The sequence below is a fragment of the Littorina saxatilis genome, linkage group LG2, assembly GCF_037325665.1.
Source record: "Littorina saxatilis isolate snail1 linkage group LG2, US_GU_Lsax_2.0, whole genome shotgun sequence".
Taxonomy (NCBI): domain Eukaryota; kingdom Metazoa; phylum Mollusca; class Gastropoda; order Littorinimorpha; family Littorinidae; genus Littorina; species Littorina saxatilis.
Window position 1 is genome coordinate 8,058,772 of NC_090246.1, and position 23,222 is coordinate 8,081,993.

The 23,222-nt window shown below is 44.0% G+C and overlaps 1 protein-coding gene across 1 annotated transcript in view; it reads right to left on the reverse strand.

Annotated features, from left to right (window-relative positions):
* Positions 1 to 293: 293 nt before the first annotated feature.
* The window catches only part of LOC138958109 (glutamyl aminopeptidase-like), a 55,830-nt gene continuing 32,901 nt past the window's right edge, over positions 294 to 23,222 (reverse strand). The window contains exons 2-19 of the mRNA XM_070329171.1: positions 21,846 to 21,993; positions 17,155 to 17,289; positions 16,518 to 16,638; positions 15,864 to 16,018; positions 14,090 to 14,203; positions 13,457 to 13,591; positions 11,642 to 11,707; positions 11,127 to 11,192; positions 10,354 to 10,541; positions 8,321 to 8,397; positions 7,532 to 7,674; positions 6,255 to 6,464; positions 5,802 to 5,875; positions 4,345 to 4,449; positions 3,740 to 3,910; positions 1,946 to 2,086; positions 1,256 to 1,337; positions 294 to 505 (exon numbers count right to left, since the gene is read on the reverse strand). Coding sequence (XP_070185272.1) covers positions 347 to 505; positions 1,256 to 1,337; positions 1,946 to 2,086; positions 3,740 to 3,910; positions 4,345 to 4,449; positions 5,802 to 5,875; positions 6,255 to 6,464; positions 7,532 to 7,674; positions 8,321 to 8,397; positions 10,354 to 10,541; positions 11,127 to 11,192; positions 11,642 to 11,707; positions 13,457 to 13,591; positions 14,090 to 14,203; positions 15,864 to 16,018; positions 16,518 to 16,638; positions 17,155 to 17,289; positions 21,846 to 21,993 — 2,290 coding nt within the window. The 3' untranslated portion in view covers positions 294 to 346. The remainder of the gene's footprint in view (positions 506 to 1,255; positions 1,338 to 1,945; positions 2,087 to 3,739; positions 3,911 to 4,344; positions 4,450 to 5,801; positions 5,876 to 6,254; positions 6,465 to 7,531; positions 7,675 to 8,320; positions 8,398 to 10,353; positions 10,542 to 11,126; positions 11,193 to 11,641; positions 11,708 to 13,456; positions 13,592 to 14,089; positions 14,204 to 15,863; positions 16,019 to 16,517; positions 16,639 to 17,154; positions 17,290 to 21,845; positions 21,994 to 23,222) is intronic.

Genomic DNA, 23,222 nt, shown 5'->3' on the forward strand with positions numbered 1-23,222 from the left:
CTTGTCCTTCTTCTCAGTCACTCCTTCATGTTTTCCCCTACCTCCTTCTCGCCAATACACCTGACAGATTCCCCACCCTTCTTCCCATCCCAAAAAACCCAACAACTTCATTCAACAAAATAATAACAATAATGATTAGCGTTGATTCGCTCTTGGTGATAGTGGAGCCATTCCACCACGGTTTGACATTTCTTAACGCTACTTGTTATTGTTGTTCTTCGTTCTCTTCTTCTTGGTTACTTCTTCATGATTTCCCTTTCCCCCTTCTCGCCAATACACCTACCACCCCCCCCCCCCCCTTCCCATTTTTCCCCGTCAGACAAAACTTCATTAAACAAAAAAGTAATCAACGTTGACTTCGCTCTTGGTGATAGTGGAGCCACTCCACCACAGTGGGCTTGAAACGCGCCATCCACTGTATGTTCTGCTCAATCCTCTCCACTGCCTGCTTACGTCCCCTGGCCCCGGCCCCGGCCTCTGGATACTTCTGGAAGAACTCCAACACCTGCCACAGACAACGACACAATAACAAGAAGAAGAAAAATGCCGCAATATATACTCAGAGGCAAAAGAAAGTCAAGTACAGTGTTGTCGGGTTACCCATGAATTTGATATTGAATTCATTCTTTGGAGTTTACAATAAGAAGGAAACAAATTAACCGATACATAAAGGAAGTCGCATATCATTTTGGGTCTTGAAGACATTTTCAGTTTTTCTTTTGATTTCTGCGTGGAAAACAATTACAAATAGATCAATAAAGAAGGAAAGCAAGTTAAAAAAAAATGCAGGGTTCTTAAGGTTAACCCTAAAAATAAACAAAGAAACACCATTTCCTCAGGGCACAGACATCTGGAAGTAAAATCTGTCACTTGAAATTAAATAGCTTGAATTGTTTGAAGTTGTAGTTTTGTAAAGCATGCAGCATCATTTTAAAGTTACTATGAAGTTCGTGTTTTCATTTCACAAATCCAGCTAGATAGAGGTCAGGGAACTGACTTTTCTTGGACATCGTGAAATAAAATGAATGATGTGTTTTATGATAGTGTTTTGGTGATGATGATGATGATGATGATGATGATGATGATTGATGATGATGATAATGATGGTGATGAGAGAGAGAGAGAGAGAGAGAGAGAGAGAGAGACAGACAGACAGACAGACAGACAGACAGACAGACAGACAGACAGACAGATAGAAAAACCGACAGTAGACGGACCGACACATAATTATATCAAAGGACAAGGTGACGCGTACCTGTTCTTTGTCAAATTCAGTATTGAAAGTTCTTGTCGAGTAAGGGACCACTCTCCCGAAGTAGCGATCAAACAATGTGAACCTGATGGGAAAAAATAAACTTTTATTTCTGAAAAAAAACCCACTGATTCAAAAACAGACCTTCGAGCTTCAGAGTAGACAACTAAGCACGTCCATGTTCAAATGCGCCTATTACAAGCATCGACTTTTAAGTAATACACTAACATTTAGATGGGTACAACACACACACACACACTAACACACACTCACACACACACACACACACATGCATACACACAAACGCACGCACGCATGCGCGCACGCACGCACACACAGGCTCACGTACACACACAAAAACAACCACCACCACCGCCACAACCAACACCGCCAACATCAACCCCCCCCCCTCTCGAACCAAAACTACCCCCACACCCCACGCCACTCGCCCCACACGACTAAATGTGACCCTCCACCACGAAATGAGTCGCATGTCACCTTTGCATGATTTTCATATTGTTACATTTTCCGAAAGAGTTTTTTATGCTCTATCCAGTGGTGAAAACCGTTTTAGAACCCTCACACTGTTACCAGACACTCCCCGGACTTTTATTGAGTCTAGCGCAGAACCGCGCGAGCTGACATGCGACTCATTTCGTGGTGGAGGGTCACAAATAAGCAGAAGTAACTCACCTCTCGACAAACTCTACCCAGTTCCGGCGAACCCAGTCCCAGAGCTGAGAGCGTGCGGCAGGGTTCTGAGCGATAAACTGAACCGCACCGATAAAGTCTTGACGCCGTATGCTCTTGCCTTCCTTCGTGTAGTCTAGCAGTCTGAAACACAGAGCCTCGTCTAGTTATTCAGATTGTTTCGAACATTGTTTATTAAAGGTAAAGTACGCCTCAATTGCTCGCTCTTTACGGAGGGCACCTAGGATGTTCTCAAGCGGTGGGTGCTTAAATGAAAGGGTGTTTGTACTGTGTGTAAAAGCCTGACAGTATCTGTGATGGTTTACGGGAGCCTTACTGTGCCTTTAAGCCAAAGCACGTTCTCAAAAAGGACCTGCTGAACCACAATGACAAAGTCCTGCCACTGTATTTACCTCCCTTTATATGTGTAGTCCAGATATCTGATACTAGATGAATACCCGGCTTCGCCGGGAAGAAGTAGAGCCGAATACCCGGCGAAGGTACCCGGCTTTGCCGGACTCACCCGGCTTGACGCCACACGAAGGAAGGGAGATAAACGCGCAAAACACTGGAGAAAATAAGGAAGAGTTACTGGGAATGGATGTACAGAAAAACCATAAAAACCAAAATCGGTTCAGCGCTGCGCGCTGAGAGCACGTGTTGAAAATTCTCATCGACCAGATTGTGTCCGGGGTCTACCTGAATATGCCCACCAAATTTGAAGCAGATCCATCGAGAACTTTGGCCGTGCATCGCGAAGTGACAGACAGACACACACAAGCCGTATATAGATATAGAAAATAAGAAGCGAATTGTCATTTTCTTTCATATCTTTTGAACCAACAGTGGTGTTTCTCTGATACATTTTCAAGTACAATCAAATCAACCACGATGATAAAATCCTGTCTCCGTAGTTTCCACCCAACCTTTGTGTAGCCCAGTAACTTATTATACACTCAGCAAGTCGTCCAGTACATTGGCTGTTTCAGCCATGCTAACCATCCGGATTTTCTGATGGACATTTGGAATGGGCAAGCTGAACCACAACAAGAACATCCTATCTCCGTTTCCATAGACCCCCACCCATCGACCCCCACCCACCCATCCCATCCCACCCCCCCCAACTCATGTAGCCAAGCACTTCGAAACCAACCGGTCCTGATACATTTTTAAAAGCACATTCGATATATGAAGAATAACATTTGGACTGTTAGATTGTTTTATATATAGAAATTTATAATGAAAGCGCTGCTAAAAATGCCAAAATGTGCACTCGATCGCTTATGACGTCAAGAGCGAGAAGGCAGAGAAATTACGTCATGAGCAAGGGAGATCATCCTTTACTCTGTGTGCGTCTCCCCCGCCTACATTCCAACGTGGAATTTTGAAAGCTGGGAGCACACGAGGTAATGGAAGAGGTGGGGGGAGGGGGTAAGAATTAGATCTAGAAAGAACTCTTCATAGACAGCCTTTATATATATAAGGCACACTCCTTCCCGTGAGACCAGTTTAGCTCACCGTCTTAGATCCACTTGGACACATACCAAAAACCAACAACTTAGCTATTTGTTGTGATTTTATACATTTTTGTGGTGTGGATAAATTACTTTCTTTAACACAAAAACACACACACAAACTACCGGCTTTAACGAAATTCATTCATAAATGTATTCATCATTTAAATCCATACTGTTCACAGGCTAAGACAGGTGTCAAAAGGCTGAACAATCTTTCATGTCATGTATTTTGAAGAAATATACCAAAGGCTAAAACCGACGCAGCAACCCTGCTTCTCACCTGGCTATTAGCCACGGCGACTGTGTCATGGCGAGGGCTCGCAGCAAGTTGACCTTTTCCTGGGGCACGACCTCCGTCTGATATTTGTGCCACACCTTGTCCCAATCATCGGGGCTTCCTCCCGCCATCACCCCCCACTTGTACACCAGGCTTTTCGTGTTCACTGGGGGCCTGCAGGGTAGACGTCATCGTCAGCATCGTTGATTGTCATTGTCGTCGTCGTCCTCATTGTCGTCGTCATTGTCATCATCATCATCATCATCCCTGACTTAAACATCGGACAGTTCACACACACACTCACGCACTCTTGCACGCACGCACTCTCGCACGCACGCACGCACCCTTACAAACACGCATGCACGCACCCTTACAAACACGCACGCACGCACCCTTACAAACACGCACGCACGCACCCTTACAAACACGCACACACACTCACGCACTCTCATACGCACGTACGAACACACGCACACATAAACACACACACACATACCACACACACACACACACTTGCAAACACGCACACACACACTCACATACACACAACACAAAAGAAACCAATCATTATTTGCATATGTACTGTACACCATCTGAGTAGAACTTACACAACCCCTTTATCCAACCAGTCACGGAATTTGGCTGTGGCGTTGGACAAGCAGTTAGGGTCGCCGTGCTTGCAAGCCAAATCTATCAACATCCCGCGAAGTCGTCTGTAAGAATGCCAAACAAGCCAGATCGACATGAGCATGCGTATCAAAACAAAATGTTTTCTGAACATAACATTATCACCGGCATTACTCTACCTAGCAACAAATTATCGCACCGTGTGCGATTTAAATCCATGGACTTGAGAGGCTTTTTCTGTACACAAAATCTCACAGCATATCCACTGAAAACGTACATACGACGGGCGCAATGGCCTAGTGGTTTGTTTGTGTGTTTGTTTAACGCCCAGCCGACCACGAAGGGCCATATCAGGGCGGTGCTGCTTTGACATATAACGTGCGCCACACACAAGACAGAAGTCGCAGCACAGGCTTCATGTCTCACCCAGTCACATTATTCTGACACCGGACTAACCGGTGGCCGTATAAAATTTCATCTCACACGGCATCACTGCAGAGCGCCTAGAACTGTACCCACGGAATATGCGCGATATAAGCGTCATTGATTGATTAACCAGTCGGCCTAGTGGTGAGAAAGTCGGTCTTGAGGCTGGATAGTTCGGAAGGGTCGGGGATCGAATCCCGGCCACACCTGATGGGCATTTTCCTGTCTTCTAGGCCATATCATAATTATTCAAACCTGCGTGTACCTTGGTGTGTATAAGCACACACAAGACCAAATAATGGACTGGGTGGCCGAGTGGTAACGCACTTGCGCTCGGAAGCGAGAGGTTGCGAGTTCGACCCTGGGTCAGGGCGTTAGCAATTTTCTCCCCTCTTTCCTAACCTAGGTGGTGGGTTCAAGTGCTAGTCCTTCGGATGAGACGAAAAACCGAGGTCCCTTCGTGTACACTACATTGGGGTGTGCACGTTAAAGATCCCACGATTGACAAAAGGGTCTTTCCTGGCAACATTTTATAGGCATAGATAAAAAATGTCCACCAAAATACCCGTGTGACTTGGAATAATAGGCCGTGAAAAGTAGGATATGCGCCGAAATGGCTGCGATCTGCTGGTCGATGTGAATGCGTGATGTATTGTGTAAAAAATGCCATCTCACACGGCATAAATAGATCCCTGCGCCTTGAGTCCGAGTCTGGAGATACGCGCGCGATATAAGACTTCATATATAATATATAATTATCTGCGAAACAAGGGTTTTAAAGCACTCTACATGCCAACAACATGTGCTACACGAGGAACTGAGAACTACGCGGAACCACTCTCCTGGCAACAAGCATTCAAATGAACGAGCGACTTTCATCCTCAAGACTAAATTAGCCCGAAAAAGATCCTCTTAGCCAGGCAGAAACATGAAAACACCCCATCTTAAACGGAGTATTACTAAAAGCCCACGCTCGCAGAAGAACTGAAGATGAACACTGCATGAAACTCACTTGTGTAAATGAGAACCGACGTCTTCCCAACCGAGCCGAGCTAGTGCTGGGGTAACGATGCTCAAAACAAAGTTCTGCAAAATCAAAACAGGAAAGATCAACACACGAAACCCCTCATTAGTCTGGGTATGATTACCGCACTCACAATAATTCAAAAGCAGCTATCTAGAGTACGATTACATTATATATAAAAATAAAAAAAATAAAAAGAATATACACATTTCGGTGAGTCCGTGAGCTCATGTGTTATTATCATGACGACTTCTTAATTATGAAGCCCAAGAGGGTTAATCATTCTACTTGGTTCTACATCAACACGTATGACACCCACGTGACATACAAAAAACCAACAACAACAACAACAACAAAACAAAACAAAAACACAGTCAAAGAAAAACCTTTTTGAATGGACTTAAAAAAGACGCAAGGACCCATCAAAACTCCAACACATACCCTCCATAAGCCGTACTCAGGGTCGAAGGTCAACATGGAAGAAATATAGGTCAAGGACGCGAAGGTGCTTTGCCAGGGAATGAAACTGTCCTCCCTGTTAAGGTAGGAGGTCATCTCCAAGGCCACCTCGTAACCAAGGAAACCAGCGCGAGCCAGGTTCATGGAATCGTCCAGCAGCCCGGAACGGTCTGCAGCTGATAACTTCCAGGACTGAAAATACAAATTAAAAATAAAAATAACACTGGTACATTTAAAACATCAATAACATCAAAACAAAACAAAACAAGAAAGTTCGTTTATCTAACGAATCAAATAACCAAAGGAAAGTAATCGCTCTTTATGCATACGACATGTGTAAGCGAGAGTTGTACGGAACCTTTACTCCTGGCACCTGAGAGAATAACAAGCACTGAAATGAACAAGCGACTTTCATCCTCATTTTCATCAAAAGTCAAATTTAAGGGGCTTACTGTCCGTCAGGTCTAAGTGCCTATGTTGGACATGAGTTGGTTTATACAACCGGCACGGTTGGCCTAGTGGTAAGGCGTCCGCTCCGTGATCGGGAGGTCGTGGGTTCGAACCCCGGCCGGGTCATACCTAAGACTTTAAAATTGCAATCTAGTGGCTGCTCCGCCTGGCGTCTGATATTATGGGGTTTGTGCTAGGACTGGTTGGTCCGGTGTCAGAATAATGTGACTGGGTGAGACATGAAGCCTGTGCTGCGACTTCTGTCTTGTGTGTGGCGCACGTTTTTTGTCAAAGCAGCACCGCCCTGATATGGCCCTTCGTGGTCGGCTGGGCGTTAAGCAAACAAACAAACAAACAAAGTTGGTTTATACGATTTGTTTGTTTGTTTGCTTAACGCCCAGTCCACCACGAAGGGCCATATCAGGGCGGTGCTGCTTTGACATATCACGCCGGTGCGCCACACACAAGACAGAAGTCGCAGCACAGGCTTCATGTCTCATTTTCATCGTTTATCTAATGTTTATTTATAAGACAAAAGGAAGTATTTTGAAGTAACGGTTTTAAAGTGGACAAACAAGATACGTACCAGACCAAAAGTTCTAATTAATGGTACTGTGTTGTGACATATCTGTGAAAGACAGTTTGATAAAATAGATATCAGCCGGCTAAGTTTAATACCATTTTCGAAACATGTCTGTTATCATTTGCCAAAAAGTGAGCATATTATAAATTACTCATACTCACACGCATGAACTCACTGTCACACACACCCTCCGCATCTCAAAACAAGGGAGACAATAAGCGTATACCTGAACAGAAGTAGTCCTCAGCATTTTGGCGAGTTGTTTCCAGTTGGAAGGCGGATAGTTGACACGGTAAAATCCGCTCTGATCCAAATTACACTTTACCCAGCTCGATGGGTCGTTCGTGTTTACATCCAGGTCAAAGGATGCTGGAATAAATCAAAACAGATGTATTTACCGGCGACCTCAAGGAGAACTAGCACATACAACTGTAAAGTACACATTTAAGAGTAGTACGTACCTACACAATACCTTGTTTACAAAACGATCTTAATAAGATCAACTACCACGAACAGGTCACCGAAAATTACTCAGTTAGCAACAAAATTAATACGGTGTACATGCGTTTAGTTTTATATGTTTTGTTTGATTGAGTCAATACTTGACTGAATGATTGAGTGAGCGATGATCAGCGATGAGGAGACCTTTGTTTCCGTCTGTAATGCTTCCTTATACTCTTACAAGCAGATCCACCACATACACATGCAGACAGATAAACAGACAGACACAGACAGACAGATAAACAGACAGACACAGACAGACAGACAGACACAGACAGACAGACACACACGCACACACACTCAAACACCAACACACACACACACACACACACGCACACATACACACACACACACACACACACACACACACACACACACACACACACACACACAGCCAAATATTGGCATCAGTGTTTTGAATACGATTCACTGCAAGTTGCAATGTTGTTGTTTGCCTGTTTATAGCATTGCTGTTTCTTGGTGTGATTCATTTAATCCTGTCTCATTTTCTTACCATCGGTGAGATTCAAAATGTGCGTAGTTTTCCGGTTTGATGACGTCAGACAATCCAGAGACACGTACCATTTATATCTGCAATGAAAACAAACATTGATACAGTTGAAAAATAAAAGAGATCGGTCCTCACCAACACTAGGACAGGCAAAGACAAAGTCACATGATCCAGACCTGTTTACACCCATAAGTGTTTTGGAGTAATGCTCAGCCCCAAAAATAGAAATCCTGGCACAAAAATAGTAATCATCCAGCATTCGTCGCCAATTACAACGCACATGACAACTGTGTCTGCGAAACGCAATCATGCACATATCCATCACTCCTGTGCTTTTCACCCCATTTTGCCATTGAAAAAAACAATGCCAAACATGTGAATAAATTAAAAAAAAAAAAATTTTTTTTTACATTTTATTTAATTTATGAAAATCGTAGTCTTGACACGGATAGCGGAATGGCGTCTTTTTTGCAGAAAATCGTAATAAATTACGCCAAAATCATAAGGGTAAACAGGTCTGCATGATCGCCTATTTGCTTCTTCGGGACAACACATACAAAAGAAAGCAAAAAGCAACAGCACGAAAAGCACCCCAAAAACACACAATAAATAACGCAAATTATAATCCTTTGATATTAACATTGAAGCAAAATTCTGTTCAACTTGAGGAGGGACCAATGGGACTGAAGGAACTACGCGTTGTAGGACCAATTAACAAATCCTTCGTCGAAACTGATTAAGGCTATCTGAACACGAGACCAGAGTGCTTGACACAAACCAACCTCCAACACAAACGGAAATACAAGTACCGAACGGAACTAACGACTCTTGTCTATAAGTAGTTCGTCTATCAATTCATAGTTGTAATACTTGTTTAGATACAGTTTATACAATGATACATGAGAAATGAAATACTAATTAAAAGCACACTCCTTCCCGAGAAACTATCATCACACTGTCTAAGATCTGGTCCTATTTTACATGGGGTACGACCCTTCCTCACTTGGTCACATACCAAAAATCGTCAACCTCGACTGCTTTCCACAGTGCGCAGAGGACACCCAGGACTGACTGACTATTAGGGTTTAACGTCCTCTTAGACCAACTGGTCTATATTGGGACAGGTATTGGTAATACGCTGAAGATATGGTGTGATACTTTGATTCGAACAAGCCCGCTGTGGCTGTCTTCTTCGACACACCAGCATTGGGTTTGTCTCGTCAAAGTATCGAAATACGATCATGATAATCAGAGACGAGAGATGATGCATGCGTGTCTTCGTGTTTTCCAAGCCCTGAGACTTTCGCTGTGAACGTGGGATCTTTTTCGTGCGCATGTGTGCACACGGGGGTGTTCGGACACCGAAGAGAGTCTGCACAAAGTTGACTCCGAGAAACAAATCTCTCGCCGAACGTGGGGATCGAACCCACGCTGATAGCGACCAACTGGCTACAAAGCCAGCGCGCTACCAACTGAGCTACGTCCCCGCCCCGGACACCCAGGGTGTTCATTTCTGGTATGTGACTAAGTTGAGAGATGGTCTTATCCCATGTACAATCCTGGCCATATCTGAGACGGTGAGCCGAACACTTTACACGGAAAGGAGTCTGTCTTAAAAAAACAAACAAACAATAATAACAAGAAATTCCTCCGAGGTAGGAAAAACACCCCCGTTGGTCAAAGGGAAATAACCATTCTCACTGCCACCAACTGAGAAGGTTATTTCCCTTTGACCATTAATATGTGCCTCTATAAGTCGTTGTATAATTTTAATCCACCAATAACTCCCTAACCGTGTGTTTGACTGGTCCCAATTTTTGTAAGGACCGTCTCAGGAATGTATAGAGCCTGTTCACCAAGTTTGGTGACGATCGGTCCGTTCATTCTTGAGATCTATATGCGAACACAAACACACAAACACACAAACAAACACACAAATACCCAAACAAACACATCAAGCGAATCCTATACACACCCCTATACCGGGGGTGTAAAAAGCAAACACACACACACAGAAGAAAACAAAATCCATTTACTTGAAGGGAGATTCATTCTCATCATACACCGTCTCGGGGTCGGCCAGGAACCGTGCCTGTGTGGCGGTGACGGATGTGGAGGGGGCGCGGAGCTGGGGGTTGGGGGTGAGGGTCAGATTGATGAAGGGGAATCCCATCTGTAACGTCCAGGTGTCCATGATGTACTTGACGTCGGGGGCTCCCTCCACCTGTAGTGTAAACAGTCAGGTGGGATGAACATTTGAGCAGAATGAATACAGGTAAGAAATCTGGTCTAGAATTGAATTTGCATTTGTTGTGCTTGCTACTGTCATGACTGTAACCGTACATACGCATACACGCACATAAAGGCACGAACTGCCCCAAAAACCATTAAAAACCAGGATTTCTTGCCGTTTTGAAACTTGCGGTCGCTCTCTTTCACAAACTAGATCAGCCTGACAGCAGATTAAAACGAAATAGGTATGCCCTGTTAGTTAAGACGTAAAACATGCCGCCCAAAACGCCTTTTTAGAGGGTAGGTGTGGTCAAGAACCTGCGACGTCATAACCATGGCTCAAAAATTAATCCCATAACCCATTTTTGAGCAGAAGAAAGGCAAATCTTCAATTACAAATTTTGTTACAGACCAAAACACTGCTGTTGAACAACTGCCCTAAACGACTGAAAAAATATCCTCAACTATTTGTGTTCAGTGTAGAATAAGATGCGCACACAGAAAAACACGAAGCACTGATCAAGTAAAAGGGAGGGTGTCAGAGCACGTGCGACCAACAACGACAACAACATAATACCTCGCTCAGAGCTTCCCACAGTTGGTCCGTCTCTGCATTCCCCCACATGTAGCGTTTCAGGTATTTCTGCAAAGGTGGCAGTACAAAAACATCGACTTAACACAAGATAACGAAAGTGCACAATGTGGATGTCTTTTTCAGAACAAGATAAAGTACTCCAACTTGACCAAGCAATTTTATGAAAAATGGCACAGATTCAAGTCTGTGTTAAAGCACAGGGTTCTCAAACTGCTTCTATTGGATCAAACAATCGTGCTCATTATCAAGTAATCATGCAACGTCTGATTTCAGTACCACTTGACTGGCTTGGAGTTTCCCGCGATTTTCAAGCTTAAAGAAGTTCTCCAGATTTCAGTGATACAATAGCTTACTAAAAATAACCTTGGGTGATTTTTCTAAATTGTGCATTTCTTGGCGATTTTTCTTTACTTTCTAAAAACAGAAACTGGACCTCTTTGCTACGCGCGAAATACTGACTGATTTGTATGTGGATGTATACTGTTGTTGACACTCACCGATACGCCCTCGAAAAATTTGGCCTTTCCCATAATGCCTTCCATCATCCGTATGACGGCAGCACCCTTCAGGCAAAAAGGTACATTTTACTGTAGAGAAAAAAGTGTGGTGCGCGCATGCGATCTCACACACGTAAACCGCATGTATATACGTCTGCACGCCCCTACGCACACACGCTCAGGCACACTCAGATACACACACGCACGCACGTACGCACGCACGCACACACGCACACACACCTCCCCAACACACACACACACATGCGGGCACACGCACGCACGTACGAACGCACCCACACATGCACACATAGATACAAACACACATAAAGACAGACAAACAAACACACCACCACCACAAATTCCCCAGATTAACTAGAAATGGCTTGAAATTAATAGAGAAAGAAAGAAAGAAAAAAAGAAAGAAAGAAAGAAAGAAAGGAAACACAGCAACAAACAAACAAAAGATAAGGCCAAATAAAATTTATGTTGGTTTAGGGTAACCAGACCGATCCTATTTTTTTCCGCCGACCCTAAAACTTTTTTTTTTCTTAAAAAAACAAAAACTGTTGGCACATTTTGCGAGACCGTACTGAAGTAACCTCTTTCATAATCGATTAAAAAAAATTTTTTTTTTTTTAAAGCCGACCTACCGACCCTATCTGTTTTGGTCACGTTAACCTAAACCAACATTATAAGATGTTTGATGGGTTGTTGACAGACCAGCTTTTTGGTCTGTCCGAGGGGGAGCATATCGTCTTTTATGCCCCCCGAGGACCGACAAAAAAGCTGCTCTGTCAACAAACCATCAAACATCGTTTTTGTCATCATTTTGGTAGTGAGAAAACAAGTGCACAATCAACCCAGGGAGCCATGCTTTGAAACACGGGTCACGTGCTGATAACCACACGGGTCCCGGTTTGATAACCACAGTGACTGGCAATCAAAGATGGCGTGTGAAAGCAACTTTCTGTGTTTTTGAGTTCATTAAATGAGTTGGGATGAATATGTCAGGTTTGAAGATGCACAGTTCTGTAGGTTCATCCCGGTATTCCACCCCCTCGGCTTTCTGTTGTAAATATTAAGCTGAGTGATCGAATGTGGAAGCTACGTTTGGTCAAAGGTCACAGAAGATTTGCGTCGTGCAGCGAAGGAAAGAATCGCGATCTTGTTTCCGACTCAGTACCTCTTTGTTTTTCATTAGACCTGTCATTCTGCTTGCTCGGCTTTGTTAGATGTTTGCATATCGTGTTGCTATTTTCTTTGCTTTTATTATTGTTTCTTATTTGTGCTTCGTTTATCGATACAACGTCTTGTGCACGGGTCAAAATGTGTGTGTCAGGTGTCGTTTTACTTGAACTTGACGTTCGTGTTTCTCCGAACGTCTGTGTATCGAAACACAGATACACGCACTCCATGACTTTGTAAGAAGACATAACATATCGGTAGGTTTCATTTGTTTGTGACGAATTTATTGAAGTAGTTTTGTTTTTTTGTTTACTTTTGCCAGTTTGCCAGTTGGTTTTTGGAACTTTGCAAAGCAGTGTCTTGTCGTCTGTTTAGGTCTGGGGAAACGCCAATGAAAAGAGCCGAAGAATCCTCGAGCGTTTCTATTGGGTTTGCTTTTGATTATCCATGTAATAGGGCTTCCTGCAACTATGGTAACCGGGGATTTATTCCCCGGGGAACATGAGATTTATTTCCCAAGTGCTTGTGAATGAAAACTCGTGAAAATGATGACAAATATTTTTGTTTGGCCTAACAACGAAACCAACCACCAATCAACCCATAACATAAAGACTAAGGTCAGACTCTCACCTTGCTGTATGATATGGCGTCAAAGACCTCGTTAATCTCACTCGGGCTTTCCACAGGCACCACTATGGGGTGGGACGATACCCCGGCATCCGTTACCATCACCGGCTGTGAATCAGTTATCACAAACTGCGACATCTGTGACAAAGAGTTTTTAACATATAGCCCCCGTGTTGGGTTCGCGAGTGAATCTCAAACAGTTGCTCTTCTCTCAAAGTCTGTCGTCATTCCACAGGGTAAATTCAGCACTATGCCAGTTCTAAAAAGTTTGTCATTATCACAGGATGCGAATCAGCTATCAGAAAACAGCAACAACTGCATGCCTCACACGTATTTTAGGAGTTTAAACGTTTGTCAGCATGCATCTCTGGGTGAGAATCAGCAATCTCAAACCAGAATTTCTGCCCGGTAGATATTTTATAGTGTTTCAGTTCACACACACACACACACACACACACACACACACACACACACACACACACACACACACACACACACACACACATCCCCCCAGACACCCATCCACCCACACACACACACACACACACACACACACACACACACACACACACACACACACACACACACACACACACACACACACACACACACACACTGTCAATCAATCAAACTCACCATGTCCCATTCCGGTTTCATACTGTCGGTACCAAAGTATTCCATGAAGGAAGCGAACCCCTCGTTCAGCCACAAGTCGTTCCACCACGCCATCGTCACCAGGTTGCCGAACCACTGACACACAGAAAATATACCACAAATTTCGGATTTCCAAACGAAAACAGAATGAAAACACAAGAATTGTAGGATATTGGAACGTTAATTTATGACAAAACAAAAAGTTACAGTTACTGTACTTCGACTCAGAAAGGTTTTAACTTGACACACAACTTATGATACAGACAATACATTCATCTCAATTTTCTTTCAAGAAACTCGCCGACAACGCAAGATGTCTTGACTTGCAAGCGTTTTGCCAGCGTTGCGGGGCTGTTAACCCGTGATTTGTAAAAATGTAAAAACATTTTACAAATCATGTCGAACCTAAAACCGCGATTTGTAAAATGTAAAAATGTAAAAATATCGCATTCCACAAAGTAATGCATGCCTTTTATTATTATTAATTTTTCTTGTTTAGAGCCTCTACGCTGAGTGGTGGGGGTGGTTTTAGATCCACATCCCATTTTGGTGCAATCCCATTTTGCCGCCGTCCCATTTTTTGCCCCATCCCATTTTCGCGACATTTCACAAGCCTAGCGTCATTTTACTAACATGTCATAACAATAGCGCGACATCCCATTTTGACACCATATCCCATTTGGCCGCCATGCCGTTTCACCGCCATTCCATTTTGCCTCCATCCCATCGTCGTGACATTTCACAAGCCAAGCGTCATTTTACTACCGTGTCATAACAATAGCGCGACATCCCATTTTGACACCATCCCATTGGCCGCCATCCCATTTTTGATTTATTCTTCTTGCCAAGCCTCATTATACTATTATACTGCGTTATTCAACTAGGAAAACATTCCGTTTACGCGAAATCCCATTTTTGCCACAATCCAAAATGTCGCAAAATAGGGATGGCGGCGAAATGGGATGACGGCAAAACGGCATGGCGACAAAATGGAATGTGGCGCTAGAGGTATGACACGGTGGTAAAATGACACTTGGCCTGTGAAATGTCGCAAAAATGAGATGGGGGCGAAATGGGCTAACGGCGAAACGGGATTGCGCCAAAATGGGAAGTGGAGCTAATGGTAAATGATATGGTGGTAAAATGTCACTTGGCCTGTAATATGTCGCAAAATGGGATGGGGGTGAAATGGGATAACGGCGAAATGGGACTAATAGATCCCTTGACTTTGGGGTAGTGCGACACTGTCACTGCTAGCTTTCCACTGGGAGGAAGCGACCGGAATTTCCCAACGATGGGACATCCTAGTAATGAACAAAACAAAAAAAATCTTAAAATTAACAGAGTCGCACTACCCCAAAAGTCAAGGGATTTCGTTTTTGTCCCTTGACTTTGGAGATGACAAGAAAATATCGGGCGCAAAAACGTGATTTGTAAACGCGCCCAGTGATATGTAAAATTTTTTACATTTTTACAAATCACGGGTTAACAGGGGCCCCGGAATTTGCTAGTACGTGGGTGTGGCTTCTAGTTCGAAAAGGATTCATAGGCGCACAGTTCGGGGAGCTCTGAGTCGAGGTGCACGAGAACGTCAGTTACCAACCGGGTGGGAGCCAGCCACGGTGTTTGACTGGTTGAAATTGAGATTTCTTGTGATTTTAACCAATGAACCCCCGCGGCTTGCTCCCAGCCAAAAAGCTGGGTGGCAGCTACTTTCGCTTCGTGCCCATCAGTCCTGGAAACAAAAGTAAAATACCTGGTGGGAGATCTCATGAGCGATGACGACGGCGACACGCTGCTTGTTGGCGGCAGAGGCCACGTTGGGGTCATACAGCAGGTTGACCTCTCGGTACGTGATCAGCCCCCAGTGCTCCATGGCGCCAGACACGAAGTCTGGGATGGCGATCATGTCTGGAAGCAGGTGTGAGTATGTGCGGTTATGGCATGGTGCAGGTGAAACCAATGTTTTCCCTGCTTCTTTCCTATAACTCTCGATTGTGGATGAGCAATTTTGTGGTTTGTTTTGCGGGTTTCTTTCTGTCCTTCTCTTCTTTAGCTTTCTTCGTTTCTTTTTTTATTTTTTGTTCTCTTCAAAATATACAGGTATTGTGGCATCATGAAAGGTGCGATGCATTGTCCAAAAGGTCAAAAGTTCTTAATAATGTAGCTATACTTTAAAAGATTCACACTTTCAGACATAAAAAGAATCAGTATTTTACAAACTACTCACCGCAACCACGAGTGGAAAAAAACCGTTTATTCAGTGTGTCAAACTTAAAGACAGACAAAAAGGGAAGATGGGTTTAATTAGATATTTCATAGAAACAGAGACGAATGCCCCCCCCCCCCCCCAAAAAAAAAAGAAAAAAAAAAAGAGTTACATATCCGAATAAATGAAGGCGGAACGCACCTTGCTTGGGCAGAGGGTAGGAGATGTTGAAGAGGAACTCATACTCCTGAGTGGTGTGCACGCCCACCTGTAACGCAAACAGCGTCTGGTCCAGCTTGTCCGGCGTGGCGTACACTCGTATCTGCACGTGCAACGGTAGACAGTGCAACAATGGACCAAAACAGGTTCTTTGCCATGATTAAAATGACATGGTTCGCTTGTTAAAGCTCCATTTGTATGCGGCTTTGTTATTTGCAATTATCTGAATAAAACAAGTTTAAACCAAATACCTGGCAATCGTATGTCATGGTCAAATAACAACAAGTCGCGTAAAGCGATATCAAAACATTCAGTCAATAAATGATGTCGTCCCAAGAGGTCGAAACTGGTTACTTGTCAGATTAAAATGACCTAAAAAAGCCAAGAAAAAGACAAGCGCAAGAACCTACAGAAAGTCTCCAGTACATAGGCTTCATGTGTGTCTGCAGGTTAACAAATTAAATTTTTAATCTGTTAAATAAAAAAATCAGCAATCCATGACTGGTGCAAAGTATTCCACTCTAAAGGGGGCTCGCCGCGCATACAAAACTCTGCACAGATTCGCGATGCTGTGTGCAATATTTTATCAGAAGGAAATTATCTGTGATTGTTCACTGACCCTTGTTCCGGCCTTGGTGTGGTCCTCCATGTAGGTGAAGTCGCAGACGATGAAACAGACGAGGTAGGTGCTCATCTTGACTGATCGCTGGAACCTTGTGGACACAAGGCCGTCACGACCCGGGGCCGGAGCAGACTGAAAACACACCCAAAACGGCTTAGTGACCAAAGTAAAAAAAAAACGATTCCCCCTCGATGTTAAAATATTTAGTCAAAACTTGACTAAATATAAAAACAAAAAAAACAACGTTACTTTTGGATCTACATCGCCTTTGTGTGTGTGCTAGATCAGCCAAAAGTATAAAAGTATTTGTAAACATGTGTTGGTGAATCAAAAGACAAGAATGAAAAATTGATGGAACTTTCAACTGACAAAAAGAAACAGCCTTTGGAACCTCGATTTATCTGTAATTATGTTTACATCGCCGTGCAGTGTGGGTGATGTGTGATCGAGGGTGACGGTATACTCTGCCATCAGACAGGTATTATCAGAATCACCTGTATATCTACTCAGGTAAAGAACAAACCGTACTAACATCTCCATCAGGCGGCATGTTGGAGGGGTGCATGAACACTCCGCGCACTTTCCCAATTTTGAAGCTTCCGCGCATGTGAAACTCCCGCGCGTGGTGTATATGTAAGATGCGCGCGTGTTTTAGCAAAATGTGATGTGAAACTAGCGCGCGTGTCTTTGCTCGGTCAAATGTGAGACATTGAGACATTAACAACTGACACTTGTATATCCAAGAAAACTGACACTGTATACAGCAGTCCCTGCAATGTACGGCCCCCGGCGTGAGCGGACACCTGACATGTACGGACACATTTGCTCGGCACGGAGTGTTTTCCTTCTATATTTGCCCCCCCTTAAACGGACACCTGCAAAACGTGGACGCGGACACTCATTTTCGGTCCCAACAGCAGGTCATACCTCCAATGTACGGACAGACCATCGTCAAATGTTCACCACAACAAAGTCGATAACAGAACAGTCCGGCGCTTGGTACAAAGATCACAGCCGCAATGGCGTGATGACAGTCGCTGATAACTTGAGTGCACGTGTACCCATCAGGGGAGGGGGGGGGGGGGGGGTAGTTTTTTTGTCAGGAGTGGAGTACATGCGAAGATGCCAACATGAAACTGCACTGTGCTCTTTATTCTTGTCTGTTGGACGTAAACAACAGAAACCACATGTACAGTCGATGAAGGTCTTGAGCGAAGTGAAAAACGGCCACAGTTCTCAGCATTGTGTGTCTGTGTGTAACCTCTTTCATTGACAAGATACTCTTGTTTCCCCTCAGCCTTGACCAGTGAGTCGGTTGCCTAATCTGTGAACCTGTCAGTTGTCTTGCTTTGTCAAAAGTTAGACACAGTCAACTGGTTTTGCTCTGAGTGAACAGTGCAGCTGGCCTCTCTGGCCACAGCCCCAAACAGTACATGGCTGGAGGGAGTGAGAGAGAGGGAGGGGGGAGGGGGGGTGGAGGAGGGGTAGCTGGCTAAACTCTGTGGGGTGTCCGGTGTCACTACATGTCAGCAGGAAGAGCATTGGAGAGAAATAGAGAGGTGTACTCTTCCACACAATTTCCAAGCATCAGTTGTCACGGCTTGGGGTAGGCATTAGTGAGGGAGAGTGGGAGCTGTGTTATGTACTGTGTATTTCCGACTGAAGAGTGAAAAGTCACTGCCATGCCACATGATCGGCATGCAGTCAATAAAGCCAGACAAGAAGAAAATAAATTACATGACTATGACATGCAGCTCTATCTGCTGCTATTTCTTCAAACTGGTTTTCAAGCTTATTCTTTCAAAGCATCTGCACACGCTCCTCTGTGCTGTGTTTGTGTGGCTGCTTTCGTATGTCAGTGCATGGTGAGTGTGTTCACTGCCTTGAGGATTTATTTTATCTCTTCTTTTCAACACTTTTCATACAAATCATTTTTACAGAACGTTTAAAGAAGTATTAGGAGTTTATTGTTATTGTTTAGTAGCCACAAGAAGTGATTAGCATAGACTCAATCCTGTTGTTTGTGTGTCTGTGTGTGTATGGGGGAGGGGGTGGTGTGGTCACCCCTCCCGTGACCGGACACCTGCAATGTACGGACAGTTTTGCTATGGCCCAAGGGTGTCCGTTCATGAGAGGGACTGCTGTATCTATATATTGAACACGTCTTTATTACACAGACAAGTCGATAAAAACGAATGAAGACTTAAACCATGCGTATAAGAATATTTTGTTCACTTATTATATAACAGAAATTACAGAAATTTCGGGTGTCTGGTATCACAGTCACAGAGACTGCAGCAAAGGTACAAGAGGGGGGAAGTCACAGCATGGCCGGCAAATTTTTCCAGGCCATGGACTTGACGTATTCCTTCCTGTCGGTGCACGCGCGCAAGTTGTATGAGCCGAACCAGTAATTCGTGCGCGGAAGTTACAACCCGATATTGCGCGGAGCATACATGTATTTTACAAGCGCGGAATTTACATATGCGCGGAAATTACCGGCTGCGTGTTGGAGAGAGCCGTGCAGTGTGGGTGATGCATAATGGTGACGGTATACTCTGCCATCAGATAGGTATTATCACAATTACCTGTATATCTACTCAGGTAAAGACCAAACCGTACTAACATCTCCATCAGGTGGCATGTTGGAGAGAGCCGTGCAGTGTGGGTGATGCATAATGGTGACGGTATACTCTGCCATCAGATAGGTATTATCACAATTACCTGTATATCTACTCAGGTAAAGACCAAACCGTACTAACATCTCCATCAGGCGGCATGTTGGAGAGAGCCGTGCAGTGTGGGTGATGCATAATGGTGACGGTAACTCTACCATCCTACAGGTATTATCACAATTACCTGTATATCTACTCAGGTAAAGACCAAACCGTACTAACATCTCCATCGGGTGGCATGTTGGAGACGCAGTGCAGTGTGGGTGATGCATAATGGTGACGGCATACTCTGCCATCAAACAGGTATTATCACAATTACCTGTATATATCTACTCAGGTAAAGACCAAACCGTACTAAGGCCCCCCCCAAAAAAAAGGTGTGGTTACGGTAACATAGCCAAAAAAAATAGGGTAGGTAGGTAGGCAATCACTTTTTTTTTTTTTTAACTTTTTTTTCTAATGTGTACAAATTTTTTGCCATGTCATATCTGAGAGAGGAAACACTTCCTGCATCGGGGTCAGTGACCGGTCAGTGACCAAAGGCATTGTGATAGCTGGGTGGCCTTGTTAAAAGACACGACCTTCTTCCCAGGGGTCAATGACCCAGTTTTTGCCATGAGAGGTGGTTCCCCTGTCATATCTGAGAGAGGAAACACTTCCTGCATCGGGGTCAGTGACCGAGTTTAACAGAGTGGAAATCTGTGTGTGCGGCCAGATCAAAGGCAGGGCAGTACCTAGTAGCTGAAACATGCACTATCACAAGTTGTTTGACTGGTACTCAAGCGGTCTCTTTGATTTTTTTCGTATTTCATACACGGATTAGGCGCTTCGTTATACAAGACGCAGGGGTCGAACTCGAGGAAAAAAGTCGCGCCTTATGACCCGGAAAGTACGGTACTTGACAGGGAAATAAGTGTGCGACACGGGCGCTTTCGCTTTCATTGCGTTTTTTGCACTCGGTTGGTTTTTTTTTTTTTTTTTTTTTTGACAAATGTAATAAAAAGTTATAGGATCGGCCCCTAAAAATAGGGTAGGTCGGGTTACCGTAACCACACCTATTTTTTTTTTAGGCCTAATATCTCCATCGGGTGGCATGTTGGAGTGCGCAGTACAGTCCGGGTTATGCATAATGGTGACGGTATACTCCGCCATCAGACAGGTATTATCAGAATCACCTGTATATCTACTCAGGTAAAGAACAAACCGTACTAACATCTCCATCAGGCGGCATGTTGGAGAGAGCAGTGCAGTCTGGGTGATGCATAATGGTGACGGTATACTCTGCCATCAGACAGGTATGATCACAATTACCTGTTTATCTACATACGTGAGAGAGACACCCGTGAGACAATAATCGTTCAAATCACACGTGTGTATATCATGTAAATGAGGTCATGTCAAGTAAGTCTGGCAGGGACCTGTTTTTCCATTGCGTATGATGCCAAAGTCACCGAGACAAACATCATTATAGAAAAAAAATTGTGCTCGCTAATTACCCTCGATGAATCTTTAGAACTAACACGTCACGTCACGCCACACTTTCAGAGTTACGTTTCTTTGCTTTGACGTAATAGATTGCACGAGGCTTTAGAAGAGATCGAGGTTCCAAAACAAGCGTCTTCAATTTAGCTGCCTCGACTGCAGGACATTTTCAGTAAAATACACGTAAGTACAGTATGTAGGATAAACAGAATACTACATGGCTTGCTGTTTTGTACCAGATTTACACTCGTTGCTTTTTCAAATAGTGAACAGCTCGCTTTCGCTCGCAGTTCAATATTTAAAATAAAACCTCGTGTAAATCTGGTACGACACAGCAAGCCATGTAGTATATTCTCTATATTTCTACTCAGGTAAAGAACTAACCGTACTAACATCTCCATCGGGTGGCATGTTGGAGAGAGCCGTGGAGTGTGGGTGATGTTTGAGGGTGACATTATACTCCGCCATCAGACAGGTATTATCAGAATCACCTGTATATATCTACTCAGGTAAAGAACAAACCGTACTAACATCTCCATCAGGCGGCATGTTGGAGAGAGCCGTGTAGTGTGGGTGATGTACGAGGGTGACGGTATACTCTGCCTTTATACTCGGTTCGTCCATGCAGGGAAAAGCTCGCCTGGCGCTCACAGGCTCGAACTTTGATGTGGCCAGGTTTCTGAAATCAGCGAAAAGATTTTATTGTGCTGAGGAGAGAAAGAATGTAAGAAAAAAACATTCATGATTGTTAGTATTTTTCTACTTCATTAAAAACTCTGCGGATATGCGCCATCCTCTACCGTCGATTACCCCCTCTTCACACACACACACACACACACACACACATACACGCACGCACGCATGCACGCTAGCACACACACCAACACACACACACACGCGCACACACTCGCGCGCGTACACACTCGCGCGCGTACACACTCGCGCGCGCGCACACACGCCCACCCACCCACACACACACACACACACACACACACCCACCACACACACACACACCACAAACACACACACAAACACACACGCCCACACACACACGCCCACACACACACACACACCCACACACACACCCACACACACGCCCACACACACGCCCACACACACACACACACGCCCACACACACACACGCCCACACACACACACACACGCCCACACACCCACACACACACACCCACGCCCACACACACACACACGCCCACACACACACATACACACACACATACGCCCACACACACACACACACACACACACACCGATTACGCAACATGACACCAGTTCTATACACAACATTCCTCCCATGATATTCGCTTTTTGCTTTCCCCAGTTAGAATGAAATGTGCCAGATAAGATATGATATCTAATTTCAAGAAATAATGTTTTTTCAAGCTGCAACTCTGTCACTCTCAGCATCAAAACACATGAAAAAGAAACAGAAACAAAAAACCGGCCAGACATCATAACGCCTATCCGTATTCAAAAGTTGCTTAGGCCAAAAAAAAAATTAGTCTGTTTACGGTAACCCGACCGACCCTTTTTTTTCGCGCGAACCTAGACTTTTTTTGGGCATTTGGGGGAAAAAAAAAAAAAAAAAAAAAAATCTTGGTTTTTTTTGCAAAATATCGTACAAATATGGTTTTTTGGGGAAAAAAAAAAATCCCGACCTACCGACCCTATTTTTTTGGCCTATGTTACCGTAAACAGACCTTTTTTTGGCCTTATGTTTGAATATTGAACATCGTCAAGAAAACATACAGTGTTTCCTTGTTTGTTAGCTTTATTGTTTGCTTGTTTGTTTGTTCGTGAGGTAAGTGATGGGGTCGTGTATTTTCTGTTGACTGGTAATCGCCTGCTTTCAATTCAAAAAGGTTTTAAGCATTCCTTTTGTCTCTTAT